This window comes from Alligator mississippiensis, chromosome 3 (assembly GCF_030867095.1).
Source record: "Alligator mississippiensis isolate rAllMis1 chromosome 3, rAllMis1, whole genome shotgun sequence".
NCBI lineage: Eukaryota > Metazoa > Chordata > Crocodylia > Alligatoridae > Alligator > Alligator mississippiensis.
Window position 1 is genome coordinate 250,832,488 of NC_081826.1, and position 16,833 is coordinate 250,849,320.

A 16,833-nucleotide genomic window follows, 5' to 3' on the forward strand; every position below is an offset into this window, starting at 1 on the left:
GTGACACAGCACTTACCAAAACAGGAAAGGAGCAATTAATTAATGTAATAGATTTCATAGACATTAGGGGCTGGAAGGGACCTCGGAAGATCATCAAGTCTAGCCCCCTGCTCCAGGGGCAGGAAGTCAGCTGGGGTCACAGGATCCCATCAAGATAAACATCCAATTGACTCTTAAAGGAGTCCAGACTAGGTGCTTGCACCACTGCTGGCGGCAGTCTGGTCCAGGCCTTGGGGGCTCAGACAGTAAAGAAGTTTTTCCTTATTTCCAGCCTGAAACAGTCTTGGAGGAGTTTGTAACCATTTGACCTTGTCATCCCATGGGGCGCTCTGGTGAACAGGCATTCCCCCAGATCCTGATGCACACCCCTTACATACTTATAGGCAGCCACCAGGTCCACCCTGAGCCTGTGCTTTTCCAGGCTGAAGAGTCCCATAGCTCTCAGCTTCTCATCTTAAGGCCTGTTTTCCTGCCCTCTGATCATGCGCATGGCTCTCCTCTGCACTCTCTGAAGCTTCTCCGCATCCTTTTTAAATTGTGGAGCCCAGAACTGGACGCAATACTCCAGCTGTGGCCTCACCAAGGCGGAGTACAGCAGGAGGATGACATCCTAGGATTTGCTAGAGAAGCATCTGTGGATGCAAGCCAGAGTTTTTCTCCCTTTGCCAGCTGCAACATCACATTAGTGACTCATGTTCATCTTGTGGTCAATCATGACCCCCAAGTGCCTTTCGGCTGCAGTGCTAGTAAGTGTAGCACTGCCGAGCCTATAAGCATGCTGCCGGTTTTTCTTCCCAAGGTGGAGTAGCTTGCATTTTTCGGTGTTGAAGGCCATCAGGTTTTCATCCGCCCATTTTCTGAGCCTGTCAAAGTCAGCCTGGATCACCATCCTGTCCTCAGGTGTGGACGCTTTACCCCAAAATTTGGTGTCATCAGCAAACTCGGCCAGTTCGCTTCCGATACCAATGTCCACATCATTAATGAAGACACTGAAAAGAACAGGCCCAAGGACCGAGCCTTGGAGGATCCCACTGGTCACAGAGCACCACAATGATTGACTTCTATCAACTACCACTCTCTGGGCCCAACCTTGGAGCCAATTCCCCAGCCAGCGGACTGTGACGTAGCCAAGGCCACAGTTGGCCAGTTTTTCTATGAGATGATTGTGGGATACCAGATGAAAAGCTTTTTTAAAATCAACATATACAATGTCAATCTCTTCTCCCTTGCCCAGGTTATATGTCACCAGGTCGTAGAAGGAGATGAGATTGGTCAGGCAAGACCTATCTGCAACAAACCTGTGCTGGATATCCCTCAGGAAGTTGTCTTCACCCAGTTTGTCAAGAATGGTCTCCTTGATGATTTTTTCCAAGATCCTCCCCGGTACAGAGGTAAGGCTGATGGGTCTGTAGAGTTCCCCAGATCTACTTTCCTCCCTTTCTTGAAGATAGGCAACACATTGGCCTTCTTCCAATCTTCGGGCACTTCACCTGAGCACCACGAGTTCTCGAAGATCTGTGCCAGTGGCAGAGCTATGATGCTTTCCAGCTCCTTAAGTACCCTGGGTGTAAGCTGGCCAGCTGGCTTGAAGGTGTCCAGCCTCTCAAGGTGTTCCTTCACATGGTCAACATAGATGAAGGGTAACAATTCTCCCGCGCCCTGGCCATCCTGTAGCGTATTGAGCAGAGCTGTCCCTTGGGACTGGTGAAAGACCAACGCAAAATACCCATTAAGCAGGTTGGCTTTTTCTTGGGTGTTGGTTGTCAGTTGACCCATATGACTAAGCAGGGGGTCCAATGTTACCCTTGCTTTTCCTCCAGCTCCCCACATATCTAAAAAAGGACTTTTTATTGTCCTTGATACATGTAGCCAGTTGGAGTTGTGTTACTTTGCATACATGGGCTAAGGACAGAAGTTACACATAAACTGGTTTAAGTGATCAGAAACTGGTTTAAACCTGTAACAGAACAGAAGCTCAGTACACACAAACCAATTTCAAAATGGCTGAAACTGGTTTAAGATAAACCTGGTTGAATGTAGTATCAGGCTTAACTGATTTGGGTCAAACTGGTTTATGAAACTTCTATCCCAGATCCCTTTCTGGTTCAAGTTAAATCACAGTCCCCCAGCATCCCAGCATGCTTTCCAGCCCTGGGCTGGGCTGTCTGCTCCACCCCTCTGCTCCCTACCTGGTTGACAAGGGGGTGGTGGGGGCAAACCCGGCTAGGGTCTGGGGCCAGGGAGAAGGGTTAAACACCCCTTCCCCCGCTTAAACTTACTGCTGGCTGTAACTGTGGACTACAAATCCCAGAGGCACCTAGAGGCAGGAAGAAGAAGTCATGAGTAACTCTGCAAAGTCCTGCTGTTGTAATTCTGGACTGCAAATCCCAGGAACCTTGGGGGCAGCAGGAAGAAGTAGTAAACACACAGCCACTAGAGCATGGCTCTCTGCCCCCCAGCTTCTGGCCTGAGCCACTGCAGGCATGTGGCTGCATTTCCTGAATCAAAGGTAAATGTCCGTTCACTTCTGTTTCAATTTAATCTGTGCAGTTTAGACTAACCTGCAAAGACTGAATTGATTCAGCCTTGGACTTTTTGACTGCCTGTACTTAGCCAAACAAAGCTCAAAAGCAATCAAACACACCAAAAGAAAATGTAATCAAGCTTAAATATAGTAGAATCTCTTTACACACATACACGCATGCACACATATGTGTGCACATACCCTATATCCTCTATATATACTAGCACATAATTTGCCAAACAAATCAAGGCTGCATTTGAATATTCAACTTCAATAACATTTCAGAAATTTCTTACAAATATTGTTAGTCTAGATTTTTTTTTTGGTATATGCAAAACCATTTTTTAATGATTGTGTGGTTTGTTTGTTTGTTTTTTTTTGGGGGGGGGGGGTTACATATTTTTCCTAAACATGAAAAACGATATTTCAGTAAAATTTACAGCAAAGATTTAACCTCTATTGAGGCAAGCACTCGTTTCTCATTAGTAGGACAGGTTGGCATAAACCATCTATATCAAGGAATCCTGAAGTGTGGTCTGCAGGGACCATGTGTCCCTTTGATACTACACTCACTGCCCCTTTGAAATGGCCCTTCAGGAGTGAAATTTTGGGACCCCCAATACACTGTCATAGTCGATAGTGTAAAAAGAAAAAAAAGTTTGTGAAAAGATTTTGTTTGCTCTGTAAATCAGAAACATTAAGCCCACAACCATGCAACAACTCACTTAAAGCAACATATGAAAGTACTTTTCAGGAGATTAACCCTAGTAAATTGAGAATTTAACACCTCAAAATGTATCACTCTTTTAGCATTATGATACAATCCCCTCATAGGAGGAACACTTTAAAGGTAAACTGAGAATGGATGCCGAGATGGGAAGGAACTAAAAACACCGGGATGGCTGAGCAAGAATATGTAATGAGGATCTGAAAGCCACTAGGTAGGATGGGGAAATTGGGATTGACTGGATAAGAAAAATGGGACCGAGAATTTATGTGATAAAAGGACAGGAAATAAGGGGTAGGAAAAACTGTTCTGAGGAAGAACTGGACAGAAACAGAACTAGTACTGTCTGAGGAAAGACACTGGGATAAAGAACTGAGAGGTGAGCACAGCAGTTGGATGAAGAGAATAAGCAGAAAGACTGGGACTTGGAGGTGGGGCAGGGGTGAAGGTAACATGGAGTGTAGGTGGCTGAAAGGCCAGGGAGGGACAAGAACATAGACAGATGAGATAAGGAGCCAAGAGGAAAGGAAGTGGCAAAGGACACCAAAACTAGGACAGGAAGATGGGGAAAACTAGGACTTGCTAAGCAAGGAAAATGGGATGAGAAGCCAGAGGAGGAGAAAAGATTGAGACTGCAGCAAGGAGCTAAGACTGGAATGGAACAGGTTGAAAGGAAAAGAGTGAAAGGGTTACACTTGGGGAAAGGGGGCCTATGAGTCTGTGCTGTTCTACGCTGACCTGGAATGAGACCCAAGATTCTTAGTTACTTGTCAGCAAACATCTGTGAGATGGTCCATCTCTCTCTGGTGTTGGTTCCCAATAGCATTAGTACAGCATCACCTTCTCTCATGTACTCTGTGAGCCCAAATAAACAAAATTTGTATACTGGTTTTAAAGATACCAACTCTGATGACCCACACTGACCATGTGATATAATTTCTTAGACTTTTAAAAGATAAGACTGAATACATAGAAAGTTTTTTCATCTGAAAACCTACATCAAAGTAACACTGGTTGCAAAGGTTGCAAAGTCAAGTGCTCATAAGCTACAAAATGCCAGAATATAGAAATAAGACCTGGCCAGAAAGAGCTCAAAAAAGTGTTCAGTGTATAAGCATAGTATTATCAACATTTCTGCAAGGGTGTCTCTGGTAAGGAAGATCTCCTCAGTTTACAAGACAGGAATATGTCACACAGTACCATGTCCATTTGAAACTAGCCAAGACTTGCCAGCAGGCCCAATGGCAACAGTATACTTCTGTTAAAATGGATCACTCAGAAACAACAGTTTCGTTACTGTATTTTTAAAGCCTGTTTTTGCTTTTAAAAACAGACAGTTCATATTTCTGACCTACAGTTCAATGCTTCAGAATATTACTTTATGCTAACTAAATGCTATAGTGTCTGTTATAACATTGCTACTAGGAAGTACTGTGTTTACCTGATAAACTACCAAAGAAACTTGTTGGAAAAATATAAACGTGAGACCACATAATATCCATTTTGACACAGATTTCTGTACACTTACTTCACCGAGTTTTAGAGAAAAAATTACTGAGAAAGTTTACCAAAAAAAATTTGTAAGGTAATGAAAATCTGAACAGCATACTGATGTGCTATGCCAAGTAATTTAAAGGCAAGTACAGGCACCACAGTTCAGTGCAACTGGTTAAATAAAGTCTTTAAAGGACTGTGTGTGGATGTGGTTTAATTTCAAGTCAAGTGGCAAAATAGCTATTGATTTCACTGGGTCTATTATTCTAACCAACTTAACTATACTGCTGCTGTTACTTATATTAAAAAACAACACATATTTAAACAACTGAGAAACCAAGACTCTTGTTGCTGTAGTTCTCATCCTATTCACCCCACCCCACTCTGTTTGTTATTTCTACTATTTTCTCATGCCTAAATTTGGGTTGAGAGCTGGGACCAAGTATTCCTCTTTGGAGTGGAAAAAAACTTAATTTTTTTGCATACAGCGTGCCCTAGAATAAAACATGCACCTGGATTTTGAAAGGCCAAAGAAAGAAAGAAGATTTTTTTTCCAGAGTTATGGTAGTACAGAGCAGAAACAGAGCCTAACTTTAGCTGGGTCACCCTTTTCTTTCATAGGCTAACAGGAGCAGCTAGCAGAAATCAAAACTGCCCTAAGAAAGGTTAGCTGGATTAGTGGAATAAGACTACTATAAAAAAAGAGAGAGAGATAGAAGAGAGATGATTGTTAACAACCTGTAGAATGAAGAAGAATGGGCCATTAAATCAACTGACTCCCTCAGCAGCCTGAATAGTAACTGTGCTGCACTGTGGAGCAGGAATCAAAGCAGGCTGTTTTTATCCTGTATAGAAAATCATGTTTCCCATTTAATACGCGCACCCCAAATTTTGGGAGAAGTGTATGTTGTATATGACAAAATAAGGTATTTAGCACTCTCTTGGGTACTGCCACAGGCACCACCAGCATACAGCCTCAGAATACTTCTGCCAACCACATTCTCTTCAAGAAACAAATCTGAAGAATCATTATATTACAACATTATGCTTTCTTTCAAAAACAATTTTCCTTATCTATTAATGTCTATGCTTACGGTAGTTGAATACTTTCTATTACAAGACTATTTTCATTTGCCTATAATTCTGACAAATTAACAATTCAAAATGAAATTTTCCAGGCTAAGTGTCTACCCCAGGCTGACTTACACCCCCTCCCCCATCTTTTTTATTTCTTATAACAAGATTAAGAAAGAGCTACACCCATGCTAATAAAGTATTTTCTTGTCTTCCTAAGGAGCTCTAGTACAACTCGCCATGATGATTTTAAGCAGAAAGTGGAAATTAGGTTGCGACATCACCCTAGTGACCAGGATATACATTCTGCTCTTCCTGTGAGCGGTGGTTCTCAACATTTTCAGACACGAGGCACTGCTCAGAAAATGCCAGTTCTAACTTTACACTTATTATTTGACTACAGAAAAACAATAGAGCAATTATTTTGTTGCAGAGAACTCAGAAAGACCACAGTGGAGCAGAATACTTTTAACACTATGGATTCCTGTTTGAAATCTTCACATTTATCTTGCAAATCACGTTTGTATACCAAGTAGTACTAACACTGCGTGACACTCTGCAGCACTTTTGAAAGGACCTCAAGCCATCCCATGACACCCCAACTGAGAATCACTGGCCTAGCTAGGTTACAACTGTGGTGGTTACAGATTGCTAATGCTGAGGTTATCATTTTTTCATACAACCAAATTAATAACACAAAATAAATCCAAATAAGCAAGAATTACACTGATGTAAGTGAATCTGTAAGTATTCATATCCATTTAACTAGATCAGTATCAAAACTGATGGTATTAAAGTAGCCATTTTCAACGCAAGATTTAAAATTACACGATCCCAATTCTTCAGCAGCTTTAATAAATCAATCCACAAATGCAGCAAAGTAAAAGAAGAAACCAAATATTCAAGCTTTAGAAACATTCTTATTGCCCTGTGTTCATTCCCTTGTGTCTGAAGCAGCAACCATAAGAGTAATGAGGACAAATCCTCAGCATTATAACCCTATGCCAGGAGACATCACAAAAGAAAAAAGGAACCTGTGTTAGCTGTACATGAAAAAAAACACAGGGCCAAATACATTTAACAGACAAAACTTCCCCTCTGAATAAGTGCTCTTATATACTAGCCACTGTAAAAGTTACACACATCTGCACTTAGTGTAATTACACAAGTCTCGAATACAATTGCAGAGCAACTTGCATTGACACCTTCTGACTACTCCAGACAATCCCTAACTAGATATTGATGGGCCAAGCTTACACCACTTAATCTTCTCTGATATTTTGCTCCCTTTGTGCAGACACAAACAATTGCTCTATTGTTTTTCTGTAGTAAAAAAAATTGTGTGTAAACTAGGAATTGGCATTTTCTAAGGGGTGTCTTGAGTATGAAAATGTTGCACAGTCTGCACAAATTCTCAGCATTTCTCACGCACTTAAGCCCACACACATGTATTTAGGGTGGGTGATCTTCCACATTGCACAAAGACAAACAGATTGCAGTTGCTGTGGCCAAGCAGTAATGCTGGGGGAAGGGGGGAAGGAGAAGGGGGAGGCAGACCAGATAGGGCTGCCTTAAGAGGGACATGTCACCCAAGGATATCAGTAAAGCACCAGATGCAGGGTTATTACGAACTATTGTGTATTACACATTAACTGAAATTAAATTAAATACACTGGGGTTTCAATACCTATGGAAATAAAATTAGTACTGTCCGCATAAGAACAATTACATCAAAACTGAAGGAGAACAAGAACAACTCATTTTGGAAACATTAACTCAGTACTAAATACTATGGGGCCCTCTAGTGTTTAAAATCTTTAACATAATACAAATATATTAAAAAAAAAAAAGAAAAGTGTTTGCAGAAACAAACTGAACCCATGGATTTTATTTATCACTTCAAAGTAAGTACATTTAGCCTGGAGAGCTGCCCAGCTAATGCTCTCAGGATAGCTGCCAGAAGGTGAAATAAAAATCAAACTACCATCTGTTTATCAGCTAATATCACATTATGTCTCTTAAATGATAAACCACCTATTAACATCAATTGTGTACATGAGTAATAAAAGTGGTCTCAAAAGCTGTAACATGATGGCTTTAATAGATAAATGAGACCACATTTTTTGCAAAATGCACTTATTTTGCCAATTACATGGCAAAGTCTAAACTACTGCAAATTCTAAACTATTTTTTTAACTAGCTATCACTGTGACATCCTGCTTCAACTAGGAGCACAAATCAATACTCTGTTTTTGCAGGGCTGAGTTAGCCAGAGACTTTATAAATCAATTATCAGATTGATACATGCAGTCTCAAATAGTTTACAGACTAAAAGTCTACACAGCATAAGTTACTGCAACAAGTAAAGGAGGATATAAGAATAGAATGGCACTGACTTTTAAGTGCACACCACTATATATTTTAGTATTATATTTTTACATGTACATACACACAGTGTCAAGCTCCAAGCAGGAATGAAAATTACCTGCTTAGAATCAAAGACAACTTGGGTAAAAAAAAAAATTAATTTTTATGATAAGTGGAGACAGCTAGGAATTTATTATTTAGTTATTCTATTTCTCTCTGGATTATGGCCTGGATAAAGGAACAAATTACACTAAGTTAAAAAAGGGATTGGGACTTTCTGCAGAGCAGGTCTACTGCAGTAACTATAACTACTAGTTCTTACCCTACAGATGGTGAGGTGCATCGTCACATATAAAATACCACATTTTTCTCAGGTTAAAAAGAAACTAGAAGGCCATTAACAATAAGAGAGGGTCATTAACACCTGTGGAATGAAGAGTTTAGAAGGGATAAGTTAGATTACAATGAGCCATGAAGTCAATTGAGTCTCTCAGCACTGCCTAACTAAAAATGCTGCTACCACTGCCAAGCAGTTGGTTTTAAACTTTGGTGGATCCGCCCCTGGCTAGACTGCATCTTTTGGTATTAGGCAAGAGGTTCCAAGTTAAATGAAAAGGCTGCATATCTGAAAGTGCTGATGCTATAACCAAAGAATGAAAGCAAGCCTTTCTTTAGGAAAAAATACTAAAAATAAATAAATAAATCCCAATATAAAACAAGAGGAATTTAAAAGAAGGTTTCCCGATTTCTGCTTTAAACCAATTCATCCTAAAATTAAAAAGATGAAACAGCAGATGTCCAAGATCATCTTTTGTACTATCTCCCAGGCAACAGCACTGGGAAAATTTGAGGGTGGATCACACTGTAGCCATTAAGCCTACAGTTATATCAACCTAATGTCTGCAGGTGGTAACGTTAATGATATGAAAGGTTGAGGCTTTTATTTCAGTCCGAGACTTCAAACAGTTGCATTTCCTGTGTCATGCCTGCAGCTGGGAGGTCAATTTCATTCCCCAGTTCTTCAATATCTTCTTTCAATGAGCCTGTTGATTTGTGTTTCATAGTTTCATAGCTTGTAGGGTTGGAAGGGACCTGAGCAGATCATCAAGTCCGACCCCCTGCCATGGGAGGAAAGAGTACTGGGGTCAAATGACCCCAGCAAGGTGTTCATCTAGCTTCCTCTTAAAGACCCCCAGGGTAGAAGCCAGCACCACTTCACTTGGAAGTTGGTTCCAGATCCTAGCTGCCCTGACAGTGAAGTAGTGCCTCCTGATATCTAGTCTAAATCTACCCTCTGCCAGCTTGTGACCGTTATTTCTTGTCACTCCTGGGAGTGCTCGGGGGAACAGGGACTCCCCCAGTGCCTGCTGGTCCCCTCTGACCAGTTTGTAAATGGCCACTAGATCCCCCCTCAGCCTTCTCTTGTGGAGGCTGAACAGGTTCAGGTCCCTCAGCCTCTCCTTGCAGGGCCTGCCCTGCTGCCCTCGATCATGTGGGTGGCCCTCCTCTGAACCCTCTCAATGTTGTCCACATCCCTCCTGAAGTGCGGCACCCAGAACTGGACACAGTACTCCAACTGCGGCCTGACCAGTGCCGTGTAGAGGGGGAGGATCACCTCCTTGGACCTGCTTGAGATGCATCTGTGGATGCACGACAAGGTACGGTTGGCCTTACTGACCACATCCTCACGTTGGCGGCCCATGTTCATTTTGGCATCAATAATGACTCCAAGATCCTTTTCTGCCTCTGCACTGACAAGAAGGGAGTTCCCCAGCCTGTAGGTATGCTGCTGGTTCTTCCTCCCTAGGTGCAGCACCTTGCACTTTTCAGTGTTGAAACCCATCCTGTTCTCATCGGTCTACCCCCGTAACCTGTCTAGGTCCAATTGCAGCTTATTCCTCCCTTCTAGCGTGCCCACTTCCCCCCACATCTTAGTGTCGTCTGCAAATTTGAACAGGGTGCTTTTTACCCCCTCATCCAAGTCGCAGATGAAGATGTTGAACAGTGCAAGCCTGAGTACCGAGCCCTGGGGGACCCCACTGTCCACATCCCTACAGATCAAATAGGACCCGTCCACCACCACTTTCTGGGTGCGGTCCTCCAGCCAGTTAGTGACCCATTTGACTGTGTAGGTGTCGACGCCACAGTCTCCTAGTTTTTTTAATGAGAATGGGGTAGGAGACAGTGTCGAAGGCCTTCCTAAAGTCCAGAAAGACTATGTCCACTGCTACTCTTACATCTTAAGGATTTTGTGACCTGGTCATAGAAGGCCACCAGGTTGGTCTGACAGGACCTGCCTCTAATGAACCCATGTTGGTTGCCCCTAAGCATAGTCTCCCCTGCTGGCCCCTCGCAGACATGAGTCAGGATAATTCTCTCAAAAACCTTACCCAGGACCGAGGTAAGACTAACTGGCCTATAGTTTCCTGGGTCCTCCTTCCTCCCTTTTTTGAAAACGGGAACCACACTGGCCCTTTTCCAGTCCTCTGGCACCACACCAGAGCACCACAAGTGCTCGTAAAGCCATGCCAGGGGTCCCGCAATGACCTCTGCTAATTCCCTCAGCACTCTGGGGTGGAGATCGTCAGGACCAGCTGATTTAAATATGTCCAGTCCCTCCAGAAGTTCCCTGACTAGGTCCTCACTGACCCTAGGTCTGGGTGCACCTCCCCTGGGGCCTACAGAGGTCCGCGGGGTGGGGAACACGATGACCAGTCCCTGCTCAGGAAAACGGAGGCAAAGAAATTGTTAAATAAAAGGTATGTATGTGCATGAAAGGTATGTATAAAATTATTAGGTGGTTATTTCTTGACTGTACATCAGATTTTTTTGTCTTTTTGAAGACTCAGTAATATTGTTCATTCTACAAAAATTTTCATATACAGGCAACAAAATGCACATTTCAATAGTCTGCTCGATACCTCTAATATCTGTTATCTTCAGAGATTGGGCATTAAAAAATAAAATCAAGTACAAGTCCACCATGTTCAATAACAGACTAATACTGAATTACACAAGTGGCATTTTCCCAAGTAGTCGTTTATGGTGGTTTCCTGCACCTGTTTGTTGAAAGTGCATCTACAGATCTCACCACAGTATTTTCTAATAGGGTAAGGGTGGCACTGAATTCATTAATGCAAGTCTACTACATACGACTGAAAAATCTGGCAAGTAATGACATTATTGTGTGGGCTGGGGGCGATCCAGGCCCGTCTTTGCGCACACGGGCTGTGGCCAGCAGCCTGGGCACGCGGGGTCGGAGAAGACCGGGGGCAAGCTAGAATTAGTCACGGACACATAGTGGTTGATTTAAAGATTGTTTACTTACACCAAAGATGGTCGTGGTGTAGGCTGGACAGTTTCCAGGCACAGCTCCACTTAAATCCTCGTTAGAGGACTACGACAAGTTCGTTCTTTCCCACGGAGTTGTTGAAGCTCCGTGGGTTCGGTAGTTTCTCGTGCAGGAAGGGATACGTCTAGGAATCTATCGGCAACGGGGAGAGGCTAGAGGCTGGTCAGGTCTCTATTGCCTTTTATGAAATGCATTGGGTCCGTAAGGATCTGCAACGCTTAGAGATCTTCACACGAGGCGAAGGTTTTCTTTCTCTCTCTCGAACTCCGACTTGGGCGGAAACCACCCAAGCTCTTTATACGGCTAGCAAGCCAATCGCTAGCCGCCACATGTGCATATTTTAGAACTGGCCAATAATGTGGCACGAATTCTCATACAAATGGCGGGAACTCCTTGCACCGAGCATTTCTTAGATGCAAAAAGAAATGCACCATTCAAAGAAAGCTTCAAATTGGCGGGAAATTCTTCGTTGCACCGGGGTTCTCTTCTGCAGCAGAAAACTCCACAGTGCAAAGAAGCTGCAATTTAGCGGGAAAATAATTTAGCAGTGCTGAAGCACACACAAACAAAAAATCACAACTTTGGGTTGTGACAATTATTAGGTAGCATTTCTTTATAACAGGAATATCTTCGAAAAAGTCCTACATTCATGTAATATATTGAAAATTTTACCAACAGTGATGATTGGGGGTAACATGCTTTAGGCAAACAAAATAAATAGAGCTTCCTGTATCCTTACTATGTTTTAAGCACAGACCTGAACTTGGGGATAAATTTTGTTTAGCATCATTTTTTCCTTTTTCTCTTATAGAAAATAATATGTGGAGCGTTGAGCTCTATCTAACCCTACATGCATGTTCCCAATTCATATCCGACTCAGGCAGAAGATTATCACAAATCTCTCACATCTCTAATCAAACAAACAATCAAATCAGACACACAAACTGGGATTAAGTGTAATTGGATATGCTGGCTACTTAAACATACAAGGCTGAAAGTTTTAAAGATATTTTCATAACATGAAGTAAATAATTTCTCTTAGACATTGAGTAGTATGTTCCTAAGAAGTTGCAGACCTGTTCCATTTACCTACTCTGTAAATAACATTTATTACATTTTTTGCTTGAGTAGGGGCATAATGTAACAACTGTTCAAAATAAGACGATTATAGTATCCTTAAAAACTGAGCTCTTCAGAACTAATGCTGTAATTTGAAAAAACTGAAAACTCAACTATCTGACAAATGCATAAAATGCTACAGGAATGTATGAGAATTTTCCTGAGCTTACATGTTATTTCATTCATTTTTATCAATGTCCAGTCAACTGAGGAATTTTCTTAGCCAAAATATGAAATCAAAGCTTACAATGAACTCTCCAAGTTTGCTGATGATACCAAGTTATGGGGCAAAGTTAGTACACTGGAGGGCAGGGAGCAGATTCAGGGTGGCCTGGACAGGTTGGATCAATGGGCAGAGAGAAATAGGATGCAATTTAATAAAGAAAAATGTAAGATTCTCTACCTGGGAAGGAGGAACCCCCAGCACACCTATAGATTCATAGATGTTAGGGTTGGAAGGCACCTCAATAGATCATCGAGTCCGACCCCCTGCATAGGCAGGAAAGAGTGCTGGGTTTAGATGACCCCAGCTAGATGCCTATCTAACCTCCTCTTGAAGACCCCCAGGGTAGGGGAGAGCACCACCTCCCTTGGGAGCCCGTTCCAGACCTTGGCCACTCGAACTGTGAAGAAGTTCTTCCTAATGTCTAGTCTAAATCTGCTCTCTGCTAGCTTGTGGCCATTATTTCTTGTAACCCCCGGGGGCGCCTTGGTGAATAAAACCTCACCAATTCCCTTCTGTGCCCCCGTGATGAACTTATAGACAGACACAAGGTCGCCTCTCAACCTTCTCTTGCGGAGGCTAAAAAGGTACAGGTTCTCTAGTCTCTCCTCGTAGGGCTTGGCCTGCAAGCCCTTAACCATACAAGTGGCCCTTCTCTGGACCCTCTCCAGGTTATCCACATCTCTCTTGAAGTGCGGTGCCCAGAATTGCACGCAGTACTCCAACTGCGGTCTGACCAGCACCCGATAGAGGGGAAGTATCACCTCCTTGGACCTATTCGTCATGCATCTGCTGATGCACGATAAAGTGCCATTAGCTTTTCTGATGGCTTTGTCACACTGACGACTCATGTTCATCTTGGAGTCTACTAGGACTCCAAGATCCCTTTCCGCTTCCGTGCCACCAAGCAGGTCATTTCCTAGGCAGTAGGCATGCTGGACATTTTTCCTCCCTAGGTGCAGCACTTTGCATTTCTCCTTGTTGAATTGCATTCTGTTGTTTTCTGCCCATTTGTCCAACCTGTCCAGGTCTGCTTGTAGCTGTTCCCTGCCCTCTGGCGTGTCCACTTCTCCCCACAGTTTTGTGTCATCCACAAACTTGGACAGAGTACACTTCACTCCCTCGTCCAAGTCGCTGATGAAGACATTAAAGAGTATCGGTCCAAGGACCGAGCCCTGCGGGACCCCACTGCCCACACCCTTCCAGGTCGATACCGACCCATCCACTATGACTCTCTGGGTGCGACCCTCTAGCCAATTCGCCACCCACTGGATTGTGTAGTCGTCCAAGTCACAGCCTCTTAACTTGTTCACCAGTAACTTGTTCACCATAGGTTAGGGAGTGTCCTTCTCAGCAGCTCAAAGGCAGAGAGGGATCCTGGAGTCATAATTGACTCCAAGATGAACATGAGCCAGCAGTGTAACGAGGCCATCAACAAGGCCAATCGCATCTTGTCGTGCATTAGCAGGTGCATGACTAATAGATCAAAGGAGGTGATGCTCCCCCTCTATGCGGCATTGGTCAGGCCGCAGTTGGAGTACTGTGTCCATTTTGGGCGCCACACTTCAAGAGGGACATAGGGAATCTCAAGAGGGTCCAGAGGAGAGCCACTCGCATGATTAGTGGCCTTCGTGATAGACCCTATGGGGGGAGGTTGAGAGAGCTGAATCTCTCTTCAGCCTTCACAAGAGACGGCTGAGGGGAGATCTTGTGGCCACCTATAAATTTATTAGGGGAGGTCAACGGGGAATAGGGGAAGCGCTGTTTACTAAGGCACCCCAGGGAGTGACTAGGAATAACAGGTGTAAACTAGTTGAGAGTGGATTTAGGTTAGATATTAGGAAGAAAATTTTCACAGTAAGGGTGGCCAGGATCTGGAATGGGCTTCCAAGAGAGGTGGTGCTATCACCTAGCTTGGAGGTCTTCAAGAGGAGGCTAGATAGTCACCTGGCTGCGGTCATCTGACCTTGGTCCTCTTTCCTGCCAGGGGTAGGGGGTCGGACATGATGATCCATTGTGGTCCCTTCTGACTCTACAATCTATGAATGTTACTAAAGACTCTCAGTGATTTTATTATTTAAAGCCAAAGGCATTTTCCTTGAAAGAAATCCATCACCTTACAAACTGACCTTTAATGAGATAAGAACTAATCATAAGCCCTTCTGAAAAGATACCTATCAGTACATTATTTTGAAAAAAAGAAAAAAACATAAATAGGAATAAAAGCAAACATTTCCCACCTCCCTTAGACAAAGTATGTGTTAGTCTGTTTTCCTGTCTGCATGAAAATGGGGCTCTGTTGCGGATGGCTGTAATTTCAAATTTCAAACTAACCACTACAGGTTAGTTAATTGGGTCAATCAAAATGTTCCTACCCACCTTCTCCCACAGATTAGGCACGTGCCTAGAATGCTTCTGGTCTGGAAAATGGATAGCATACAACCTATGATTTTTCCATTTGCAAAAGGAGAACTAGACTTGAAACGAATCATATTTTTTTCCTTCATTTCTAAAAAGACTCTAATTAGTCAAATGAAAAATGCAGCATTCTGCAGATTAAATTTATCAGGAATTTGCCAAGATACAGGACCATGTTTGATTGCATTTGTGAAAGAATGCAATCCTTTGGCTACTTCAGAAACTTTGCATCTTGGATATTTAGGTGCAAAATTACACACACACACACACACACACACACACACACACACACACACACACAGTTTCACAGAAAAAGTTGATAGCCGCAGAGAACATTTGCAGGACTTTGAAAGTTCACAATACACACTGAAAAGGTTAGCATTAAATTCTTTACTTATCTTACAGAGTATGCCATACAACTAGAGGTATACAGTCTATTTTTATTCCAGAATGAACTCCATAACAAAGACGACACTGGAAAAAAAAGCATTCCCACTTCATTTTAAGCATCTATCATTAAAAACGAAAGAAGTAAAAAGTATAAATGTAGCGGGCATTATATTTTCAGTCCACTATTCTAAATGTAAAACAGTTGAGAAACTTAAGACATACCAAATATATGTAGCTCTCCCTGCCTGATTAATCAAAAATGCTGAAGAGGAAGAAGGCCCCATAGCTCTCAGCCATTGTAAGGTTGTGAAATATACATGGGGAATAGCTGTACCACAGTATTCAGATGTCATAGTGACCCTATCAGAACCATTTAGTAAAGCCAAACATGACATGGATGAACTGTTAAGTATTCTACAAAAGCTCTTTGCAAAGCTATGTACCAGTGCTAGCTTCCAGATACACGTTCTAGCAGTAAAATGCAACATGATGTAAAAACATACCTTAAAGAGGTTAAACTCTTGAGGAGCCTTTCAGATTGATCTGACAAGTTTGATGGAAGCAGTAGTTCAACTGGCTGCAGGCGCAAAACTCGAGACTCTAACTCTAAGCGAGATGCAGAGTCCTGGAAACTGTCAAAAACTACCTCCCCAGTAGTGGGCTGGATGGCCTGTCAAATAAACACAAACCCTGAGGTTTTCTTTTGCCACCAACAAACATTATACTTTGCTTGGGCATTAAAGCCAAAATAAATAGCTTGGGCTCACTTCTGCCTGAACACTAAAATTATTTAAGAGCTACCAAGCAGGAATATTTAAGGCTCAAGGAAGAGTTTTGGTTAGTCAACATTATTAGCCTTAGCAAATCAACGTGGAATCTTTACATGCATGGTGTTGTATGCAAAAATAGTGGCTCCCACGTGTCCCACAATGGCTTTGTGATAGCAGCAAATCAAAAATAAGCATGTTTTAAATAGAGGTACACCGATATATAGGTTGCATATTGGATTGGCACTGATAAAAGGAAAATTAACATTATCAGCTATTGGCTTTTTTTGGCTGATGTAGCTGATAATGTCACTGATAAATGCCACATGCAAGCACACTGCTGCACACATACCCATGGCCAGAAATGCAGCCCAGCAG

At 42.6% G+C, this 16,833-nt stretch overlaps 1 protein-coding gene across 1 annotated transcript in view; it reads right to left on the reverse strand.

The window, feature by feature from the left end:
* MSH3 (mutS homolog 3) overlaps window positions 1-16,833 on the reverse strand; it is a 224,174-nt gene that overhangs the window by 185,953 nt on the left and 21,388 nt on the right. The window contains exon 8 of the mRNA XM_059725070.1: window positions 16,192-16,358. Within this exon, the coding sequence (XP_059581053.1) occupies window positions 16,192-16,358 (167 nt within the window). The remainder of the gene's footprint in view (window positions 1-16,191; window positions 16,359-16,833) is intronic.